We start from the raw sequence: 24,003 nt of genomic DNA, 5'->3' as shown, positions 1-24,003 counted from the left end.
CGATAAACTATATAAGGGACTTTATATTGATGCTTTGATGCTTATGAAATGTATGTTAATTGTTTTGATTGTGTCCGGTAATGCCTTTAACCCTAGTTCAGCAACAGATACGGGTTAAGGGTGTTACATTTTATTGGTATCAGAGCTATGGTTTAGTCAGTTCTAGGACTACCATAGCGTATGTGAGTCTAGCTATACATGCCATATTTATGAACTTTGATAGTGTGATGAATCCTGACATTGAAATGTGCTTTTATATAGCAAATGGATCCCGATAGAGCCATAGCGGACGATGTTGAAAGCAATGCGCCTACTCCCGTGCAAGGGATGGCGCCATCCGATTCTAGATCAGCTACGAGTAGCCATGATGGTGAGGGTAGACAAGCCTTCTATAAGATGATGAACGATTGGTTTAGCCAATATATTAGAACCAATCCGGCTGTTCAACAACCCCCACCATCGGTCAATTCTCCGTAAGCTCCTGCTATACCATCAGTGAATCCTGTTCAGTTAATTAAGCCTCCGGCAGGTAAGATTAGAAAGTATGGGGCTGAAGAGTTTCGAGCAACAATAACTGACGATGATGAAAAAGCCGAGTTTTGGTTAGAGAACACGATAAGAGTGTTTGATGAATTGTCTTTGAATCCCGAGGAATGTATAAAATGTGCCATTTCACTTCTAAGAGATACGGCGTACCATTGCTGGAAAACTTTGATATCGGTAGTTTCGAGTGAGCGAGTCACCTGGGATTTCTTCCAAGCCAAATTTCAAAAGGAATACATCAGTCAGAGATTCATCAACCAAAAATGTAAAGAGTTTCTCGAGCTTAAACAAGGTCGTATGTCTGTCATAGAATATGAGCGAGAATTTGTAAGACTGAGTTAGTATGCTCGTGAATGTGTATCTACAGAAGCAATAATGTGAAAAAGATTTTATTATACGGGATTCTTGAGATTAAAAAATTTGTTGTGCGTGTTGAACGAGCACGTAAAGCTAAAGATCTCGGGAAAGAGAAAAGAAAAGCTGATTACGAAGCTAGAGAAGTGCGAAAGAGATCATCGAGCAAGTCATTTCATCTGCATCAAAGAAATTTTGAGATGATAATAGCCGCTCAAAGGCTAATGTGGGACATCCGAATAGAGATCGTGCAAGATCGCATTCGAGCTTCAAAGCTCCAGCTACATCTATTGCCAGTGTTGGAAATGATAAATTCGATCGCCCTGAGTGCAAACGTTGTGGTAAAGTACATCCCGGTAATTGTAGCCTGTATGATCGGGCTTGTTTCAGATGTGGATCGTTAGACCATTTTATCCATGATTGCCCTGAATCTGTCGAGCAGGAAAGTGTGCAAAATTCAAGGCCAAGTGGCAATGCTTCTCGTGGTAGAACTCCCAAAAATACGGGAAATGTAAGTGGCAGTCAGAGAGGGACAAAAGGTACAGCTGTTAGATCTGAGGCTCGTGCACCTGCTAGAGCCTATGCTATCCGAGCTCGTGAGGAAGCTTCATCGCCATATGTGATTACGGGTACGTTTACTCTTGATGATGCTTCTGTAATTGCTTTGATAAACCCTGCATTAACACATTCGTATATATGCATGAACTTAGTGAACTGTAATAGCCCAAAATTGGGTCTAGTTGGAACAGGGGTTTCGGGACCACAAAATCTGAGATATAAATAATTATTTTATGATTATTTTGAGGTCTATGATATGATTGCATGATTGTGAGAAAATTTCGTGAAGAAATTCTATGCATAAAGTGCTTAATTCGAAGTTAGGGACTAAATTGAATAAGTTGCAAAACTTGCATTCTAGAAGTTTCTAGTATGAAATAGATTTGAAATATTAATTAGGAGGTCTTAAATAGCAATTTTACCAATTTCTAAGTTAAGGACAAAAATTGGACATGGATGGAATTTTTGGAAAGTTTAGTAGTAAGGGTATTTTGGTCATTTAGGGGTAAAATGAATTAAAATACAAAATTAAAAGCCAATTTTGCTCATATTCTTCACCATGGACGTTTATACCAAGGGAGACTCCACGGCTAGGGTTTTCAAGCTTCCCAAGCTCAATTGTAAGTCCGTTCTAACCCCGTTTTTCAAGTTTTTTATGTTTTTGGAGTCCCGGTAACTTGATTTAGCTTATGCTAGCAATAATTCAACCTAGGGTTCATATTTGGAAAAATACCCATAGGTAAAATTTGTGTATTCTGATGTTTTATGATACAATATGAGGTTTTAAGTTATGTTACACAACTTGTGCTACTCGGTTTTAAGTGAAAATGAGCAAAAGGGCTTAATCGGTAAAAATACCTAATAGTCATAAGTATATGTTAGAGTGAGAATTTGATGTTGCCATAGAAGGGAAAAGTGATCATCATGTCATAAAACATAAGAATAAGGGATGAAGTTTAATTCCCGAGGCTAGGGGCAAAAGTGTAAATATGCAAAAGTTTAGGGGCAAAATTGTAATTTTTCCAAAGTTTGAGTTATGGACTATTTTGAATAGTGCATTAATTAAATAATTAAAATATGATGTTTTAGATCTCGAAAAACGAGATTTGAACTTAGAATGAGAGAAAAATTGGAAATTGGGAAAGTTGGTAAAATGGCCGTTTTAATATCAAGGTAAGTTCATATGTATAATAAGCATTAATTTATGCATGTTTCAATGTAAAATTGATATATTTACTATGATCTCTGAGGTGTTGAAAGTATGTAAGTTGGTATGATAATAATACAACAATAATGCTGTAATTTATATTTGAAAGTTAAATTTAGTGAATTAATTGAATTATGTTAAATTAAATGATTATGGTGCCAAGTTTATGAATTGATTTAAAAATATGTCTATGATACATGAAGTGCATTGAATTATCATACATAAATGTGATTTCTATGATTATGGATATTATGGGAAATTGTAAGTTCATATGATTTTTAATAAGACAATGTGTAATTTAATGTTATTGTGTTGATATTAAATGAGATGTAAGTTTATATGTAAGTAATACATCACTATTACTTGTATTATGATATTTATAAAAATATTGGAAATATGTTTGTGGATAATTACTTGATTGGTGAAATTGTTGGGAAAGAGAGAGAAATCCCGGTTGAACCTTCGGAAAGATTGGATGATACAGATGGTATGTAGCTAGGTCACATGTATAGTGTTGAGTGCACATCATGTGTACAAGAGAGCTACAAGACATTATGATGTAGCTAGGTCACATGGGTGATACAATGTGTACACCATGTAGACAAGAGAGCTACGGGATATATGTAGCTAGGTCACATGCGTGGTTCCAAGTGAAGGACACCATGTAGACAAGAGAGCTACGAGATAAACTGGCTAGGTCACATGGGTGGTACTAAGTGTTCACCATGTGTACAAGAGAGCCGAACTATATGATGGGTGAAGCTATGTGCTGAAACCACGAAGTATCGAGGATTGATCCGAAGTGTTCAACGGGAGACTCTTTATGTATTGCTTTGTGAGTTTTGTGATGAATAAGTGCAGGAACTTGGTTATGTGAATGATGTGTTCATTAAGTGACCAGGATGTGGTAAGGTTATAAACAAGTAAGTTATACATGAGGATGATTTTATGGTGACCTTGTGATCATGGGCCTATACTTGTGATGTATGAAATGTGGTGAAAATGATTTGTGATATGTATGTTAAAATGGGGTTAATACAAAGAAAGTGTGAAAGAGTGAACTAGCAATAAAACTGTTTTGGACAGTAGCAGTGATGTGATTTTGAAAAATCACCAAAAATAGTATAAATTTAATCAGAGACTGAATGAGATATCAGATTAAAGATTAATGAGTCTATATTCATATAAAAGAAACATACAAAGCAAAGGAGTTCTATATTTTGAGATATTTATGTTTTTGTGAGACTGATTCAGAATGATTACGTGATCCCCTGTTCTGAATTTGGAAAATCACAAAAATTTGGAGAAAAATAATTAGAGTCTTAAAATTATATTTTTAAAATCCATAATGAGTCTATTTTCAAGATAAATTAACAAGAACATTATCCGAGTTCTGTACTATGAGATAATTATTTTTTAGTGAAGAGAGGTCAGAACTGTCAGAAAGTGAAATAGGGGAAATTTTAATGAATAAACTGTACTAATTGGCTAAACCAAAAATTATGAAAATTTTATGATGGAAATATATGTGAGTTTAGTTTTAGGGGAAATTTACAGATCTTAATTTGGAGCTCTGTAGCTCGAATTATAAATAATTAAGTGACTATGACTCGTGTGGACAGTTTGATGTGAACATTTATTAGTAAATTGTGAAATCGTACTTACAAGAATGCTATATACATTAAGGGTGTGGAATGGAGAGGAGGAGGAGGAAAATAAATATATGTGGAATACATGGAAACTATGGTATATGAAATATTGATATAATGAAATAAATGATATGTGTTTATAAGAAAACAAAAAGAGAATGTTATGTATCATGACATGTATATATATATATAACTTGTAACACCCCGTACCCGAGACCGTTGCCGGAGTCGGACACGAGGGGTTCACAGACTAAATTCGCTTACTATCGCAGTCCATTTTAAAATTTTCCAGGCAGTTGGCTAACTGCGACACTGTCACCTTAAAAATCATATCTTGAGTTTCACAACTCGAAAATCAGTTTCGTAATTTTTCCCTAAAACTAGACTCATATGCCCATCTACATATTTTTTTCTAGAATTTTTGGTCGGGCCAATTAGTACAGTTTATTAGTCAAAGTCTCCCATGTTACAGGGATCGACTACACAACCTCTAGCTCATTCGGTCATTCATCTCTCAAACCTATCAAAGTTTCATGTCGAACTTCCCTGGCCGAATACACATATAAGCACATAATGCACATTTAGAATTTTTTTTTATTTACTTCATGATACATTCGGCCTTGGCAACAATTTCATTAGAAATCCCTATTAGCCACTTCATCAATCAATTATATCATCTACTTAATATTTCATAACTTATCATGCTAGCTGAATATTATTTATTCAAGTTCATCATCTTCATATTCGGCATTAGCATCAAATATAATAGCCCATTTCTTCCCACTTTGAATCTATGCATCCATTTAATCATAGTTTGTTCAAGCACTCATACAACAAGATTCATCCAATTTAACAAGAAACAAAAACTTTATTCCTCCATAGCTACAATGGCCGAAAGATCTAGACATCTCAATACCGAAATTTCTAACATGGGTTGCCTAAAGAATTTGGTAGGGAGTTCAAATTTATCTAGCATTTCAAGTAACTTAACACATCCATATAGCTAACATGCTAATAGTCTCAAGGCTTCAACTAAAACTTTTGAAGCCTCTTAGTCGAATACTAACTCTCTAATAATCCCAAATCCATCCATGAGATAGTTAGAATTTAGACTAATCATCCAAGGGATGTATGAACTTTCAAAGCAACACTAAACATACCTTAATCTAGTGAGCCTTCATAGCCGATTTTTCTCCAAGCTCATTCCCTTCCTTTCTTTCTTCTATTCGGCCAAAGATGTTCAAGGATGAACACTTTTTTTTTCTTTGTTTCCTTTCATCCATTCACGGCAAAGGGGGGGCATGGATGAGACCATTTTTTTTTCATCACTCCACCTTTTTGCATTACTTTAATCCTAACCCCTTTTTTTATTCTTTCTAACATAACTCACTAACACAGCATGTTTGCAACATGTTTCCACCCATATCATGGCCGGCCACTATGCTTTAATTTTGGGTAATTTGACATGCAAACCCATCATTTCACAACATGCATTATTAGGCCACTTTACATTTGCCTAGCATATTTCCAAATTTTCTCACATAAGTCCTATTTGATAAAATTCACTTACTATTAACAAAATTCAAACATGAAATTTTCACACATGCATATGTACATATAATGAGCATCAACTATGACGGTTAATTATCTTTATGACTCGGTTTAGTGGTCTCAAAACCACTTTCCGACTAGGGTCACTTTAGGGGTGTCACATGACTAGTCTCAATGTAATGCTTGTTGAGTATGGAATTGAATTGAAATGTTTCAGGCAAACATGTTATTCTGTGCATCTGAATCGTGGTATTTTATAAAGATATGATCTAGCTTTAAATATGAATGCTTGATGATTAAGCTGAAGATATTTGGTAAGATGATAATCTTGGTATAAATGTATAAGTGGTACTATAATAAACAAGGTAAAATGAGTATGAGAGACACATGTATGATGACATACAAATGCTATGTTTGTGGTTTAATTGAGGATGTTTAATCATTAAATGAATACCATGTTATATGCTTTTGATTTTGTATAAGTGTGTAAGAGATCAAGGTTGACCAAAGCTTGGAAAATAGCCTAGGTATATTCCACACAGGCAGAGACACGACCATGTGCCTCAGCCGTGTATGGAACACGACTTTGGGACACGGACGTGTGGAGCCTTAAAGCATGAAATTTCCAAGATTTTCGTAAGTTCTCGGTTTAGTCCCAAACCCTTTCTAAAGTATGTTTTGGGCTCCGTAGACTCAAATAAGGGACTATGTGTAAGAGAATGAATGCTTTGAAATATGAATAAAATTTTATGGCTTGTATTTTAGTTTAATGTTTGTATGTTTGTCTGGTAACGCCTCATACCTTAGCCCGGCCTTGGATACGGGTAAGGGGTGTTACACTAATATCCTTTGTTTTTCTCTTGTGAAAACCAAATACCCTCTTTTCAATTCAGGCAACTTCTAGGCTTGGAACTTGGCCGATCATTGGTTGGTCTGCTTCTCAAAAGTTTTAACTTCTTCTTTTTATTTTCACTGTGATCGAGTGTAACCTTCTCACTCTTTCTCAATTCTGCCTAGATGATTTTCATCTAACACCTATGTTGTTCCAAATGATGCTAGGACTGCGAAATCAATAGTGAGGGCGTAGGATGATTCTTTTCTTTCCCTACAACTGATCTTTCCATCCTCGGTAAGTTTTGGTTGAAGGTTGGTAAGTTGTGTATTGTACTGAGGGTTTAGATTATTATTAGTCAGTCGTTTGTTCTTTGCTTTAAGGTTGACTTTGAAGCAAATCCATTTGTATTGGAGGAGGTTCTGCAGTTACACGTTAGTGCTTTCATCTCGAAAGTACTTTGGCTACAATTTCATAGCAGGTGTACCATTAGATGTGAAATGAAAAACGCTGAAAAGCCAAAAAGTAGGTTGTCGACACCATACGGGCGTGTGGCCGCCCGTGTAGTAGGCCGTGTAACAAAACATGGCCGTGTGGTCAATGAGATGGCAATGGCCATTTTCATGGGTCGAAACGATATTGGGCCATTTTGGGCCGAATTGGGCCCCTGAGGGCCCCACGTTGGAAAATTGCACAAAAGTGTGGTAAATATTGGGCTAGGCTCTATAAACTACACAGCTAAGGCCATTTCTAGGCTATGTGGGCCATACGAGCTTGTGGGCACACATGGGCCCGCAATGTAGACCGTGGGCCCATTGTCATCGATTGGCTGTTAAGGTTGCACAGGTCGCCCAAGACGACTGTGGACCTATTTTTGGGCCTGTAAGTGTACCTGGACCCTTATTTTTGTAAATGACTGATATACCCCTATGTGATGTATGACTGTTTGAGCATGCCATTTATGCTATATATACATTTATATTATGTTGCATTGCATGGGGTAGTGTGGGATATATGGTTTTGGAGGTAATGTATTGAAAGGCTATAAGCCTATTACTTGCAGCTCTGCTGCAAATACTATTTTAGTGCCACAACCGGTGCTACTTGGAGTATAGGGATGGGTGGTTTGACTTTATCCCCATATGGTATGTAGGATTGGTACAGAGATGGTGTGTAGAGCCTGGATTGGGTAGGATTTTCTGATTGCATACTGTACTGATACTGTAATGGGCTTAGGCCCTACTGATACTATTACTGAAATGGGCTCAGGCCCAGGCTGCTACTGTAACTGATATGGGCTAAGGCCCTAACAAAAACTGAAAGGGCTTAGGCCCAAATTTTGTTTACTCTAATTGATTGCTATTTTGGGATTTCACACACTGAGTTTTCGTAAACTCACCCATCTATTAACTGTGCTTGAAATCCCCAGACTTAAACGAATCGATGCGACAGAGGGCTTAGTGGTGGCCACTCGACTTACTTAACTTTTAATATTATAATTAAGGTTTATTTTGGGTTTTACATTATGTAATAAGGCCTCTCGCATTTATTTTTTATTTTCTTATTTTACACAAATTTATTTGCGATTTACAACTACTAGCATAGGAAAAATGCTAGTTTTCAAAAAGTCAAACATTTTCAAAACCACCTCAAATACGTTACTTGTTTTCAAAGCTTTCACGATTAACAAACTGTTTACAAAATTAATAACGTTTTATTAAAAGCAACATTTAAAAGTAAAAGTTCCACATTATGAATAAGTAGTAAGACTTTAAAATGATTTTTCAATCTCTACAAAGAAGCTAGTTAAAGAAGGGGTTTTTAAATGACGAGTCTTAGATTTCGAAAAACACTTCAATGTGACATCGCCAGATCCAGTCATGACATTTGGGCCGGGTTTGGAGTGTTACATTTAGTGGTATCAGAGCCAGGTTGCATAACTTGGCTGTGGATTTGAGCTTTTACAAAAACGTGGAAACTTTAACAGAATTGTTTCAACTAGTTTAAAGTGATTGAAATAATTTTGAAATGTTTTATTGAGAGTGTGGTACACCGAGTCCCCGCGCCGATCCTGTAAGTCTTCTGACTATTTCTACTGAAAGGATTATACTGAAATGTTACTACTCAGACTACTTTAGATAGTAAAACTGTACTAAAATTTTCAAGTTAGAGTAAACTACAAACCGTAGTAAGACTGCGAACTGCGAAAACAAACTCTAAGATAATATAGTTCATAAAATATCTGTAATAAACACTAGAACAATAAACTGACTAGCATAAAACTATTAATACAAACTAAGCGTATTCGATAATGAGCATTAGAGGTACTCGTGAAGGAGGCTAAGCCGTAGAGGTGCTCGGGTTGAGTCTTCATCAGCTGGACACCAGCCTAATGAGGAAGCTAGAGAGGCACTAGCTTCACTTATGACTAAGACAGGGTCTCAAAATCGAGTGGCTGGGGATGATGCACTGTCCCAAGCAATGTTGAGGATTATGGAAAGGGTCACTGGGCCTAGTACTGATACTGTAGGCCGTGGGCCGGTTACAGAACGACTCAAGTCTAGTAGGGCTGAGATATTCATGGGTATTGCTGGAGTTGCCCCTAATGTTGCTGAATATTGGATTGAGGCCACAGAGAGAATTATGGATGACCTCAACTGCACCTTCAAATAGAAACTAAAGGGTGCAGTATCACTGTTGAGAGATGAGGCCTACTAGTGGTGGCTTACTGTCAAAGAGGGCACTCAAGCTGATCGATTGACCTAGGAGTTTTTTAAGATTACTTTCCAGGCTAAGTATGTGGGTGCTAGCTATGTGGATGCCAGTAGGAGGGAATTTCTGAATTTAACTCAATGAGATAGGACAGTGGCTGAATATGAGGCTGAATTTTTAAGACTGAGCCGCTATGCACGTGCGATGGTGGCAACTGAATACCAATGGTGTGTTCAATTTGAGGATGGCCTCAGAGATGGTCTAAGAGTTCTGATAGCTCCTCAGGGGGAGCGAGATTTTGCAGCACTAGTTGGTAAGGAAAAAATCGCTGAGGAAGTGAAGCGCGGTCGGCGCCAGAACAGAGAGAAAGGCGGAGGTAAAAGGGATACTAAGCCCTCAAATTCATTTTAGAGGCCTAAGAAAAAGGCCAAAGTTGATGGGCTGATCAGAGTTGGGGCCCTTACTGTTATTACTAGATCGTAATTTTGTGCTGATTGTGGGAGACACCATCAGGGTGAGTGCTGGAAACAGACTGGGGCATATTTGAGGTGCGGTTCTATGGGGCATGTTTGAGGTGCGGTTCTATGGAGCACCGTATCAGAGATTGTCTGTAGAGGACCGATCAGGTGTCAGCTACCGGTTTTGGTAATGCACCTTAGAGGGTTGCTCAACAACCACCGAGAGGCCATGGGCAAGCTAGAGGTGGAAATGGTATAGGCCGTGGTCAGAGAACACATTGGCCGTGGAGCTGGTGAGGATGAGGCAAGACGGCCAACTCTAGTGTATATTGCTCGTCACCGAGAGGAGGCAGATGCTCCGGACGTCATCATGGGTATGTTCTTTATTTACAATGTACCTTATACTGCATTGATAGATATAGGATCTACTCATTCCTATGTTTCCTATTCGATTGCTAAAAACTTGGGGGTTATGGTTGAGAGTACTTCGAGCGAGATTATTGTACTAAGTCCGTTAGGGCAGGATATTTAGGTAAATAACTTGTTTAGAGATGTTCCTTTGGAGATACAATGGGTCATCTTTCCAGCTGATCTTATGGAGCTGCCTTTCAAAGAATTCAACCTAATACTGGGGATGGATTGGCTGGTCAAACACCGAGTGAGTTTGGATTGTGCCACAAAAAGGATGATACTGAGAACTGAGGAGGACAATGAGGTAGTTGTCATTGGGGAATGCCAAAACTATTTGTCGAATGTGATTTCAGTGTTAAGGGCCAAGAAGTTGGTATGTAAGGGTTGTGAGGCATTCTTGGCCTACATCAGTGTTTCAGATGTTGAGGACTTTTCGGTAAAGGATATTAAAAATAGTTAAGGATTTTTCGTGTGTCTTTCTTGAAGAGCTGCCTGGGTTACCACCAGAATGTGAAGTGGAGTTTGGGATGAGCTCCTTCCTGGTACAGATCTGGTGTCCATCACCCTTTATAAAATGGCACCGAAAGAGCTTGTGGAGCTTAAGGCCTAGATTCAAGAGCTATTGGACCGTGGGTTCATTCGACCGAGTGTGTCTCCGTGAGGAGGACCATTCTTTTTTGTGAAAAAAGAAGGATGGATCCATATGAATGTGCATCGATTACAGACAACTGAATAAGCTAACAATTAAGAACAAGTACCCTCTACTGAGAATTGATGATCTGTTCGACCAACTGCGAGGAGCTTCAGTTTTTTGTAAAATTGATCTTCGATTGGGGTATCATCAATCGAGGGTTAATGAGGCTGATATATTGAAGACGATGTTTAGGACTCGTTATGGGCATTACGAGTTCCTAGTAATGCCATTTTGACTGACAAATGCACCAGCAGCTTTCATGGATTTGATGAACCGAGTGTTGCAACCCTATCTGGATCAGTTTGCTGTAGTATTTATCGACGACATACTCGTGTATTCGAGGACTGAAGAAGAACATGATGATCATCTCCAAGTAATTCTACAAATTTTGAGGGAGAAATAACTGTACGGCAAGTTCACCAAGTGTGAATTTTGGTTACGTAAGGTAACGTTTCTTGGTCATGTGGTATCTGCTGAGGGGATTAGGGTTGATCCTCGAAAGGTTGAGGTAGTGTTGGACTGGAAGCCACCTAAGATGATATCTAAGATTCACAGTTTCCTAGGACTGACGGGGTATTATAGATGCTTTATAGAGGGATTTTCACTGATTGTCGCGCCCTTAACTAAGCTACTATGTAAGTGTGTGCCATTTAACTGGCCTGATGTGCAACAAGAGAGCTTTGAGAAGCTCAAGAAAGTACTGACTGAGGCCCTTGTCTTAATACAGCCAGAGTCTGGGAAGGAGTTCACTATGTACAGCAATGCATCACATATCGGTTTGGGATGTGTGTTGATGCAAGATGGTGAGGTGGTAGCATATGCGTCTCGACAGCTTAAGACTCATGAGACGAATTATCTGACGCATGACTTGTAGTTAGTTTGGGTGGTATTCGCACTGAAATTCTGCAAGCATTACTTGTACGGTGAGAAGTGTATTATCTATACGGATCATAAAAGCCTCAAGTATCTCCTCGCTCAGAATAAGTTAAATCTTAGGCAGTGTAGATGGATTGAGCTGCTTAAGGATTATGACTGTACGATCAAATATCATCCTGAGAAAGCCAATATGGTGGCTGACGCATTGAGTCATAGATCCATGACTGATTTGAGGGCGATGTTTGCTCTCCTTAGTTTATTTGACGACGGTAGTTTGTTGGCAGAGCTCCAAGTGAAACCATTGTGGATTGAACAGATTAAGAATAAATAGTTGGAAGATGAGTCATTGGGTCTTCGGTTTAGTTGGGTCGAAAATGGTAATACTGTGGATTTTGGGCTGAACAGTGAAGGGGTACTCTGTTTCCTAGGCAGAATTTGTGTACCTAAGGATACTGATTTAAGGCAGTCTATACTGCGAGAGGTGCATAGTAGCCTTTATGCTATGCACCCAAGTGGAAATAAGATGTTCAGAGATCTTCGTGAGATATATTAGGTGTTAAGCGTGAGGTTACCAATTTTGTGAGGAAATGTCTAACTTGCCAGCAGGTTAAAGCAGAGCATCAGTTGCCTTCTGGGTTGCTTCAGCCAGTTAAGATTCCACTATGGAAGTGGGAAAGAGTAACTATGGACTTTGTGAGTGGGCTACCCTTAATGCCTACTAAGAAGGATTCGGTATGGGTTATCATGGATCAATTGACTAAATTTCCCCATTTCATACCGGTTCGCACTGACTATTCATTACCAAAATTGGCTAAGTTGTATGTATCTAAGATAGTGAGACTGCATGGGGTACCGGTTTCCATAATATTTGACAGAGATCCTCGCTTCACGTCTCGATTCTGGAAGAAGTTACATGAAGCTCTGGGCACACGGTTAGACTTTAGTACTGCGTTCCATCCTCAGATAGATGGTCAGCCAGAGAGGGTGATTTAGATACTGGAGGACATGTTAAGGAGTTGTGTGAATGACTTCCGAGGTAGTTGGGAGGATTACTTGCTGCTAGCAGTGTTTGCTTACAATAATAGCTACCACTCTAGCATACAGATGGCGCCTTACGAAGAACTATATGTTCGTAGGTGTCGCACTCCTTCATGTTGGACTAAGTTGGGTAATCAGCGTGTTCTGGGCCCTGAGCTAGTACCTGATACCGAGGATAAGTTCAGATTAATTCGGGATCAACTGAAGGCAGCATCAGACAGACAAAAGTCATATGCGGATCTGAAACATAATGAAATTGAGTATTCTATAGAAGATTTTGTCTTTCTTAAGGTCTCACCTTGGAAGAAGGTACTGAGACTTGGGCGTAAGGGGAAGTTGAGCCCAAGGTTTATCTGGCCTTACTTCATATTGGGACGACTAGGACTAGCTTCCCGCTAGTTCGAGCTACCTCCAAAATTAGAGTGGATTCATGATGTGTTCTACGTCTCTATGCTGAGACGGTACCACTCTGATCCTATACATGTTGTACCGGTTGAGGAGATTGAAGTTAGACCAGATCTGACTTTTGAGGAGGAACCAGTTCAAATATTGGACCAAGATGTGAAAGTATTAAGAAGGAAGTCTATTCCACTGGTTAAGGTTTTGTGGCGTAATCACAGCTTTGAGGAGGCCACGTGGGAACCTGGGGAGGTGATGTGACAACACTATCCTTAGCTATTCTGACCGAGTAAATTTTGAGGCCAAAAATTTCTTTAAGGAAGGTAGAATTGTAACACCCCAAATTCCCAAAACCCTGATAAAATTATATTTGTGTGTTTGTGATGTGAAAGTATGTCTGGCTTAGTGATTGTGTGCTCTGGGAGTGTCTGGGAAGTCATGGGTTCAAGCCTTGGCTTCCACAAAAATTTTACTTTTAAGGATTAAACCACTATCTTAGGTAAGTAGGGTTATAAGTAAAAGTTGTTAAAAACATGACAGAATGGGTCTGCTGGTCTAGTCGACAGTAACGTGTGGAGTGTGCTAGTGGTTTGAGGTTCGAATCCCTACTTGTGCAAATGGAGATTATTTTTACTGGTGGCCATGGGAGGAAGTTGTGTTTGACCGAAACACCAAGAGTTTGAACAGATTTGAACGGGGTTGCTGTTAGCCGAATCCGAGGAGATGGATGGGAGGAAATTGAGGAGGAAACCGGGGAATTTGAATGGTTTGAAAGTGTTTGTGCCCAATTTGAACTGAAGGCATATACAGTTTCTGTTTTGGTAGGGGTGTGTTAAGTGGTAGGTGTTAGGTTGTTGACCAAATAGAGGTGTTCATTTTGTCAAAATTTCGATCATAGTCTAGCTGGGTGCCGAATCCTCTCATTGCTTTTCAAGTTTGAAAATAGCTTGTTTTGTATTTGTTCTTCTTTTTGGTCTCGGGTAGTCCCTCAAAGGTCCCCAAGAGTGCTGCTGATTTCCCCTTGTTCTTGGCTGAATACTACTTCCCCTATCTTCTTCTTTTTTGTCAATTCTGTCTTCTCCTCTTTCTCAACTTGGCCGATTACTCGAGTAGCACTTCTCTTCCCTTTGATTTTTCTTTCTCTATTTTGTTGGTCGAACCCTAAAATCCTTTGTTTTTCTCTTGCTAAAACCGAATACCCCCCTTTCAATTCAGGCGACTTCTAGGCTTGGAACTTGACTGATCATTGGTTGGTCTGCTTCTCAAAAGTTTTAACTTCTTCTTCTTTTTATTTTCATTGTGACCGAGTGTAACCTTCTCACTCTTTCTCAATTTTGCCTTGATGATTTTCATCTAACATCTATGTTCTGCCAAATGATGCTAGGAGTGCGGAATCAATAGTGGGGGGTAGGACGTTTCTTTTCCTTCCCTACAAGTGATCTTTCCACCCTCAGTAAGTGTTGGTTGAAGGTTGGAAGTTGTGTATTGTACTGAGGGTTTAGATTATTATTAATCAGTCATTTGTTTTTTGGTTTAATGTTAACTTTGAAGCAAATCCATTGGTATTGAAGGAGATTCTGCAGTTACTCGTTAGTGCTTTGATCTTGGAAGTACTTTGGCTACAATTTCATAGCAGGTGTGTGTAACACTACCATTAGATGTCAAACGGCAAAAGCCGAAAAGCTGAAAAGTGGGCTATCGACACCACTTGGGCGTGTGGCTGCCCGTGTGGCAAGCCGTGTAACAAAACATGGCCGTGTGGTCGATGAGATGGCAATGGGCATTTTCATGGGCCGAAACGATGTTAGGCCATTTTGGGCCGAATTGGGCTGTATAGGCCCAATGGGCTTGTAGGCCCCACATGGAAAAGTTGCACAAAAGTGTGGTAAATATTGCGCCAGGCTGTGTAAACCACATGGATAAGGCCATTTCTGGGCTATATGGACCATACGAGCATGTGGGCCCCCATGGGCCTGCAGTATGGGTCGTGGGCCCATTATCATCGATTGACTGTTAAGGTTGCATGGGTCGCCCAAAACAACTGCGGACCTACTGTTGGGTTGGTAAGTGCACCTAGACCCTTATTTTTGTAAATGACTGATATACCCCTATGTGATGTATGACTGTTTGAGTATGCCATTTATATTGTATATACATTATATTATGTTGCATTGCATGGGGTAGGATATATGATTTTGGAGGAAATGTACTGAAAGGCTATAACCCTATTACTGGAAGCTCTACTGCAAATACTGTTTTAGTGCTGCAACAAGTGCTACTTGGAGTGTAGGGATGGGTGGGTTGATTTTATCCCCACATGGTGTGTAGGGTTGGTATAGAGATGGTGTGTAGAGGCTGGATTGCGTAGGATTTTCTGATTGCATACTGTACTGATACTGTAATGGGCTTAGGCCTCACTGATATTGTTACTGAAATGGGCTCAGGTCCAGACTGCTATTGTTGTTGATATCGACTAAGGCCCTAACTGAAACTAAAAGGGCTTAGGCCCAAATTGTGTTTACTCTGATTGATTGCTATTATGGGATTTCCCACACTGAGTTTTTGTAAACTCGCCCATCTATTAATTGTGCATGAAATCCCTAGACTTAGTCAGATCGATGCAACAGAGGACTCAGTGGTGGCCAGTCGACTTAGTTAACTATTAATATTTTAATTAAGGTTTATTTTGGGTGTTACATTATGTAATAAGGCCTCTCAGGTTTATTTTTGATTTTGGTATTTTACTCAAATTTATTTGTGATTTTAAACTTCTAGCAGTAGGAAAAATGCAAGTTTTCAAAAAGTCAAACGTTTTCAAGACCACCACAAATACATAACTCATTTTCAAAGCTTCTGCAAATAACAAACCATTTACAAAATTAATAATGTTTTATTAAAAACAACCTTTAAAAGTACAAGTCCCACATTATGAATAAGCAATAAGACTTTAAAATGACTTTTCAATCTATACAAAGAGGCTAGTTAAAGAAAGGGTTTTTAAACAACGAGTCTTAGATTTTGAAAACACTTCAATGTGACATCACTAGATCTAGTCATGATATCTGGGACGGGTTTTGGGTGTTACACATAAGTAAAAATGATGCATTATCTACATCCAAACTTACCTCGGTGCAAAATATGACGAATTTGAAATTTAGTTCACAACCTTTTCTTTTCCCCGATCAAGGTCAATTCCTCGTCTTTCTTGGTCTATAGTAACACATTTAACTCATTTAACACTCACATTATTCAATTTAGTCCAAAAATCACACTATGGAAAAATTACATTTTTGCCCCTAAAGTTTTACATATTTACAATTTTGCCCTTAGGCTCATAAGATGAAATGCACTTAGTTTATTCAAATCCTAAGCCTAGACGATTCATATTGCCTCTTATAGCAGCTCACTTTTTTCACTAAATCACATTTTCTATATATAATTTTACAACTTTTACAAATAGGTCCTTTTATGCAATTTCATAAAAAATCACTTAGTAAAAGTTGTTTATCACACCCCAAACTTTAATATTCTTCCATAAAACATCAAAACACATGCATTTCATCCATAGGTAAATTTTTAAACACAGACCCTAGCTCAAAATAATGGTGGAAATAGCTAAACTGAGCTACGAGGATCTCAAAAATGTAAAGAACATTAAAAACGAGACTAAAACAGACTTACAATCGAGCTTGGAGGCTTGAAAAACCCTAGCTATGTCTTCATCATGTGAAATTCAGCCAAGGGGTTGAAGATGGACAAAATATGGCTTTTAATTCATTTTAATTACCAAATGAGCAAATTACCCTTAATGAAAAACTTTAGAAATATACCAAACCATGCCCATTTTTGTCCAAAAACTTAACCAATGGTATAGTTACCATTTAAGGACCTCCCATTTAAAATTTCATAACAATTTGACACCTCTAGCTTCTAGAACTCAAGTTTTGTTCTTTTTTACACTTTAGTCCCTTTGAATAAATTAAGTGCCCAAACATTGAAATTTTCGAACGAAATTTTCACGAAATTATTCTGTGAAATTTTAGACCATAAAAATATAATAAAAATAAATTTTCTTACGTCATATTTGTGACCCCAAAACTACTGTTCTAACTAGACCCAAAATCGGGCTATTACAACTCTCCCCCTTTAGGGATTTTCGTCCCCCGAAAATCATACCAGAATTGAGGTTTGGATATAATTACTCAAAATTTCTTATACCTCATTGAAGAATCCTCTTCGAGGCGATTCTTTTGGAAGCACTCTATCGCCGATCTAAAATTCAATACCCTTAAGTTTCAAGTCTGTATACCACTTAAGTCGGTTTGAAGTTGCTTTCAACTTTTATGAATCACTTCCACTATTTTATAGTTATCTTTTAACTCATAACATAATGCCAGAGTGTATCGTCAAAGATCTGAAGTACTCTCTTAGACTTACCATCGATCTAAAGATGAATTATAGTGCCAAGATGCAACTGCGTACTCATAGTTTCCTGTAGCTTTTTTCATAATTGGGATATAGCCCTCGGATCTCAATACGACATAATGGAGACTGATACTTCGCGTAATCGAATAATCCCAGAAACATTTTACTTGACTGGTTTGTTAAATAAGAAATTTGTACACGAACGATCAATCACAATCCGATAACATCTTCCTTTTCAGAGATCAAGATAATTCAGATACGAAATCTATAGAGTTTCCATCTCATTTTCATTCTAGAATGATCACTGACTGTAATAGTCTTGAATACAATTGAAATTTGGCTTTTACTTATTGACAAATTGACATTTGAACACAAGCTCAAAAATAGCATGTAATATACGCAATTACCAGAACATCAACTTCATATGACTGCACATTTTATTACTCTCGAGATGAACAGACAAGCCACTACTGTGAACTTCGTATAAAAATTTCTGCATAAGCCCTGGATTCTTCAGTACAAAAATTTTATCTCAAAATAATAATAACATGAATCAGGTCCAACCTGAAGCTCAGAATCAAAAGTTGATCCTCACTGTACTCATTTAGCTTATCACTCACTAACATATTTCTGAGTTTCTCAAACTTGCAAAGAAAACATCACTTTAGATTTTTATTTAGATAAAATCAGACCATCATCAAATAAGATCAATTGAATAACCAACTTGCACAAAATAAACAAGGATTTTCCATACGAGCATCTGTAACTACACTTGCCTCCCAATAGGTCAATCGATAATTACTCACGATCTTTCAATAGCTCAAGTCATCAACACTGTCTTAAACTTAGATCTTTCTATGCCATTAGATACATTAAACTCTTGATATTAGGAAACATATGACAATCTTCATCGAACAAACAATGTCATCAAATTCTCAATACAGACATAATAGTGACCGTCTCTAAATCACTAATCGAACAGTTCTTTTTAATGTGATATTAACCGTCTGAATACATGAACCATCACTTTACATTCTAGCAATAAAACATATTCTAATCCATTCACTAGTGCATCACTGAAAAATCATAAATTCATTACTCAATTCGAACTAAACTTAGAACTAGAGCTTCGGTTAATAATACCTTCAAATGCTTCAATTTTGCTAGCATGCCTAGACCATTCAAACTTTCACAATTGGGATAACTTTATGAACAGAACAACTTTAATTCAGAATAACATCACCCATTTAAAACAAATCTAATAGGTATTTTTCTATATCATGCTTTCAAGAATATCAATTCTTCATTCAAACTGCTCATCTATACACTCGTGAATGCACAAAATTCATTCTCTTAGTTGACGACATACTTAAATACATATAACTCAAATAACATCCCAACAAATCAGCTCATTCTAATAAAAATGGATGAGTCAATCTCAACTATCGAATAACACATCTCAAAATGCTTCTTTCTTCATGCTATTAAAACACCTCAAGCACACAATCTTTCAAAATTCTCTTATCATGCTAATCAAAGGCCTTTACAATCGCATTAGCTCAAAGAAACAAAGACATCTCAATTGAATGCATTGACTTTAATTAGCTTACCTTAGAAAAAATCCATCATACGATTTGAGTTTGTGCGTCCATCATTTATACCGTTTCTAAAGTCAATCCTTACACGAAAATTAGAGAAATCTAGATACTTAAGTCACCACGTTCCTATGATCAAACCAAAAATACAACCATAATAGACATAATTATCACAAGTCAATGAACACTATTTCAAGATGAGCCATGGTTGATAATTCACGAAATAAGAATGATAGGAAAACCGAGATAAAGAAATCCAAGATATGATACCATACCGGAAGTTCGAGAACATAACTCATAAGAAAATAATAGAGATCTTAATGATTCCTCAGAGAAAACTAGCATAAAAATAATGCTTACTGGCTCTAGACTTCCATCATAACAGAGACAATATATTTTTCATATATATAAAACAAAACCATAAACAGTAGAAACATAAGAATAGTCTCATATAAATTTTTACCATCGACTTCATTCCAAAATATTAGAATAGAATTCTAAAGAGATAAAGAAATACCAATCATAAACCAACCAGACCAACAGGGCTTTCATCTAACATCATAGTTAGCTAGCATTCTCGCAACATAAGAATTCCATCAGAAACTGAACAATCACATACATATCTCTGAAGCTAAAAGAATATATAGAATACCCAAAAAAGATCATCTTATTCATTTCAACTATAACTGTCATACACACAAACATCTTTACTACTTAAATATCATTTCTTTGACTAATTCTGTCATCATGAACCCCGTATTATTCCACTCACTAACAAAAACCAACTTGGGAGAAATTTCAGTAAACATATCTTTAGACTTCATACCTAATTGAGTCGATTAGCCAAGACTAACTTCTTCTTTATCTGGGACATTGCATAATCCATATACTCTTTAAAACATTCTAATATCTTTCCAAAATTGTTTTCACTTTCCAAACTATTCTTATCTCTATATGCATTACTAATTATTTCACCACTAAACTCTTTAGTTTCACACTTATAGACTTATTCCACATGGCTCTCGTGAATTTTTGTTATAAAGTAACACTGGTAAGGGGGTGAGGTCGTAAAGCCTCTAATTTAACTCTCATAAGTACACACATATGACTTAGCATTCATCACCAACATCGTATCATCATAATTACATAATTTACTTCAAGCTACTTAACATATATAGTCATGTTACACGAACTTTTTCGATTATCTTATTCAAACAAGTGTATATAAACACACATTCTGTCCATTTGAGTAAATTTACTTGTCGTATTCACTAAATCGAATATGTTGGGAACATAACATCATATGCATGCCAAACAAACATGGATGGGCTTATCACCATATAAACCTTCATTTCATTCCACTTTTCACATTTCTCAACTTGTGGTTATCTCATTTCGTACATTAACACATACATATCATGAACTTCTATTCATACCTTTACAAATTTTGACACATTATAAGAACATTTCAATATCATTATTAGCATTATCAAAAAATAGCTGAGTTGGAAGTCATCTTTGTCTTAACAAAACAATTTCATCAGAGTTGGGAGATATCATACTATCACGAGTAGTAATATGACATGTATAGCTAGACTCACATATTATTTAGTCCGAGAATCGACTAAACCATGCTCTGATACCACTAAATGTAACACCCTCTTACCCTTGTCTGATGCTGGGACAAGGTACGAGGCATTATCGGACTTAAGCATAACTAATCATACAAAACTGAGTCATAAAATTTCATCTAAATTAAAACTTTTCATGTTTCATTATAAAGTCCCTAATATGGGCTTACAAGGCCCAATACATACATTGAAAGTGGTTCAGGACCAAACCGAGAACTTTTGAAAACTTTAAAAAATTTCTTGAAAAACAGGGGCACACGCCCTGAGCACATGGCCATGTGGCCAGCTATGTAGATGAAAGTTAGGCTACTTGCCAAGCCTTTTTCCATCCAAAATATTTACACACTTAATACCAAATTTATCAACACACAACATGGCATTATCATAAATATACAACTTAACCAATAATAGCCAACATCAATGGCCTTATACAAAATGAACTATCAAAAAACATAAGCCAACATTTTAGGCCAAATCAATTATGACACATAACATGTAACACCCCAAACCCAGCCTAAACGTTATGGCCGAACCTGGCGATGTCACATTGAAGAGTTTTTCGTAAAGTGTACTGTCGTTTGAAAAGCCCAATGTTTATTTAGCCTCTTTGTGTGATCTAGAAAATAATTTTAAAACTTGCATCACTAACAAAATTATTTACTTTAAAATGATATTAATTTCAAAATCTGGTTTATCACGGAAGCTTTTGACACGGTTTTGCGTACTCATGGTATTTTGGTAAATCATGCAAATCTTTTCAAAACCCCCATCTAATACTAGCAGATATAAGTGAAAATAAATAAAACCCCAAAATTAAAAATTATACTGACCTTCTTACATAAAAATACAAAAATAAAACTACTTATAAATTAAAAATCCAATAAGGAAACAAGAGCGGTTGTGTGGCCACCTTTGATTCCCTCACAACATCGATCTGCCTAAGACTGAGGATTACCTGTATAGATAAAATAGATGGGTAAGTTTACAAAAACTCAGTGTGTAATCCCATATAAGTAAACAATCAGAGTTAAACATAATTTGGGCCTAAGCCTTTTTAGCTTCAGTTAGGGCCTTAGCCCATTTCAGAATCAACAACAGTATAGGCCTAAGCGCATTCTAGTAACAGTATCAGTAGGGCCTAAGCCCATTACAGAATCAATACAGTATGCAATAAGAAAATCCTACCTAACCCAGCCTCTGTACACCATCTCTGTACCAACCCTACACACCATGTAGGGATAAAATTGACCCACCCAACCCTACACACCAAGTAGCACTGGTTGCGACACTAAAACAATATTTGCAGTAGAGCTGTCAGTAATATGAATGGCTTAAAGCCATCAGTAGGTCCATAGTTGTCTTGGGCGACCCATTCTACCATATCCGTACAGTACACTTCCTCCAAAATAACAATCCCAACCTCATGCAACATGTCATGCATCGTATCATAATATCTTACATGGATGCAACATACATATAACGTGGCATGCTCAAATATAGTCATACACATTGTAGGGAAAATCAGTCATTTTACCTTACAGGGGTGTTACAGTCATTTTACCTTACAGGGGTATCACAGTCATTTTACCGTATAGGGGTATTACAGTTATTTTACCTTATAGGGGTATTTCGGTCATTTTACCTTATAAGGGGAAAATCGTCATTTTATCACATAAGGGAAAAATAGTTATTTTTTTCATAAGGGTTCAGGTACGTTTACCCACCCAAAAGAAGGTCACAGTCATCTTAGGCGACCCGTTCAACCTTAACAGTCAAACAATAAAAATGAGCTTAAAGCCCATTATGCGGGCCCATATGGTCCTACACGCCCGTGTGGCCCAATAAGCCCAAAAATGGCCTTGGCTGTGCAAACTACACTGTCTGGCCCAAAAATATCCACACGTCCGTGTGTTTTACCCGTGTGGGCCCACGAGCCCGTAGGGCCCACACGACCCATTTCGGCCCATCGTGGCCCAGAGCCGCTTAAGCTTATGAAAACTCTCATGGTGGCCTCTACAATCAAACACCCACATTTTACGTGTTTGGATTACCACATGAGGGAGCGCACGCTTGTGCAGTGTTAATGGTCATACTTTTCCGGCTTTTGCCGATCTACGTTTAAAGCAGTATGGTTACACACCTTGTTCACGAAGACGTACGAATGCCCACGAGTAGTCCACCTATTTCAATTACACGCTTCGGTTAATCACATATTAATTGAGTAATCAAAAACCCCCATCAGGACATTTATCCAAACTTACCTATCACTTGCTTTGATTAATCACCCTGGAACTGTTGCAAAAGACCTGATCACAAGGCTTTAGGGGTTTCCTGCACTCCAATAAACCTTATCAACCATCAAACAATAGAGCAGTTGAACTAGTTGAACTATCACTTACTAAAAACGTAATGTCCAGACTAGAAGGAAGAATATTCAGCCTACACCCACAAGAACCGGAAGTAGTCAATTGATAACGGTAAAATGGAACATTTGTACCTCTTCAAACAACGGCAGCATAGGGAGGCATTAGATGAAAACTATAAGTATGACAGTTTATAGAAAGAGAGAGAGAGGGAATAACCATGTACCCTCACACCTGATTAGTCGAATAACAATAGCCCAGGACCGAAGGTATAGAAGGAGAGAAGAGGGTATTCGGCTACCATAACTAAGATGAAAGAGGAACAAGAGCTGAAAGCAATCGGTCAAGGTAGCAATGTGAAAAGAGTGGGGATCCGTAAATACAAAAGAATCGAATAAGGGCAAGGGGAAAAGAAGAGAAGGGAAAAGGTTCACCTAACCGATTTTGAAGAGAGGAAGAAGAAGAGTGTTTGACCAAGGTTTGAGAGAGGAAGTGAAGAAAGCAATCGGTAGCAAAAGACTTTAGGGAAGAACTAACCCGAAATGAATCAGTTTCAAATAAACCCTGACTGGTCTCTAGAAACTATTCGCCCCCAAAAGAAAGATATGAAAGATATTGAGTAGAAAACGAAAAGCAACAATTCGACACCAAAAGCAGAAAGAACCAAAAAGCCTAAAAAGAAAACGAGCATCCAAAACCGAAAATTT

At 37.6% G+C, this 24,003-nt stretch overlaps 1 protein-coding gene across 1 annotated transcript; it reads left to right on the top strand.

The window, feature by feature from the left end:
* Positions 1 to 12,949: 12,949 nt before the first annotated feature.
* LOC107914728 (uncharacterized) lies at positions 12,950 to 13,543 on the top strand. The gene is made up of 2 exons (XM_016844074.1): positions 12,950 to 13,192; positions 13,283 to 13,543. The coding sequence occupies exons 1-2, from the start codon at positions 12,950 to 12,952 to the stop codon at positions 13,541 to 13,543; spliced, it is 504 nt and encodes a 167-aa protein (XP_016699563.1).
* The last annotated feature ends 10,460 nt before the right edge of the window (positions 13,544 to 24,003 follow it).

Source organism: Gossypium hirsutum, chromosome A08 (genome assembly GCF_007990345.1).
Source record: "Gossypium hirsutum isolate 1008001.06 chromosome A08, Gossypium_hirsutum_v2.1, whole genome shotgun sequence".
Classification (NCBI taxonomy): domain Eukaryota; kingdom Viridiplantae; phylum Streptophyta; class Magnoliopsida; order Malvales; family Malvaceae; genus Gossypium; species Gossypium hirsutum.
This window is presented reverse-complemented; position numbering and strand designations above follow the sequence as displayed.

What these genes read in the sequence shown, in the direction of transcription:
- LOC107914728 (XM_016844074.1), top strand. Translation starts at nt 12,950, where the DNA reads ATGGCGCCTTACGAAGAACTATATGTTCGTAGGTGTCGCACTCCTTCA. An exon ending in AGGTCTCACCTTGGAAGAAG is followed by an intron (nt 13,193 to 13,282) that starts GTACTGAGACTT and finishes GCTTCCCGCTAG; the next exon opens with TTCGAGCTACCTCCAAAATT.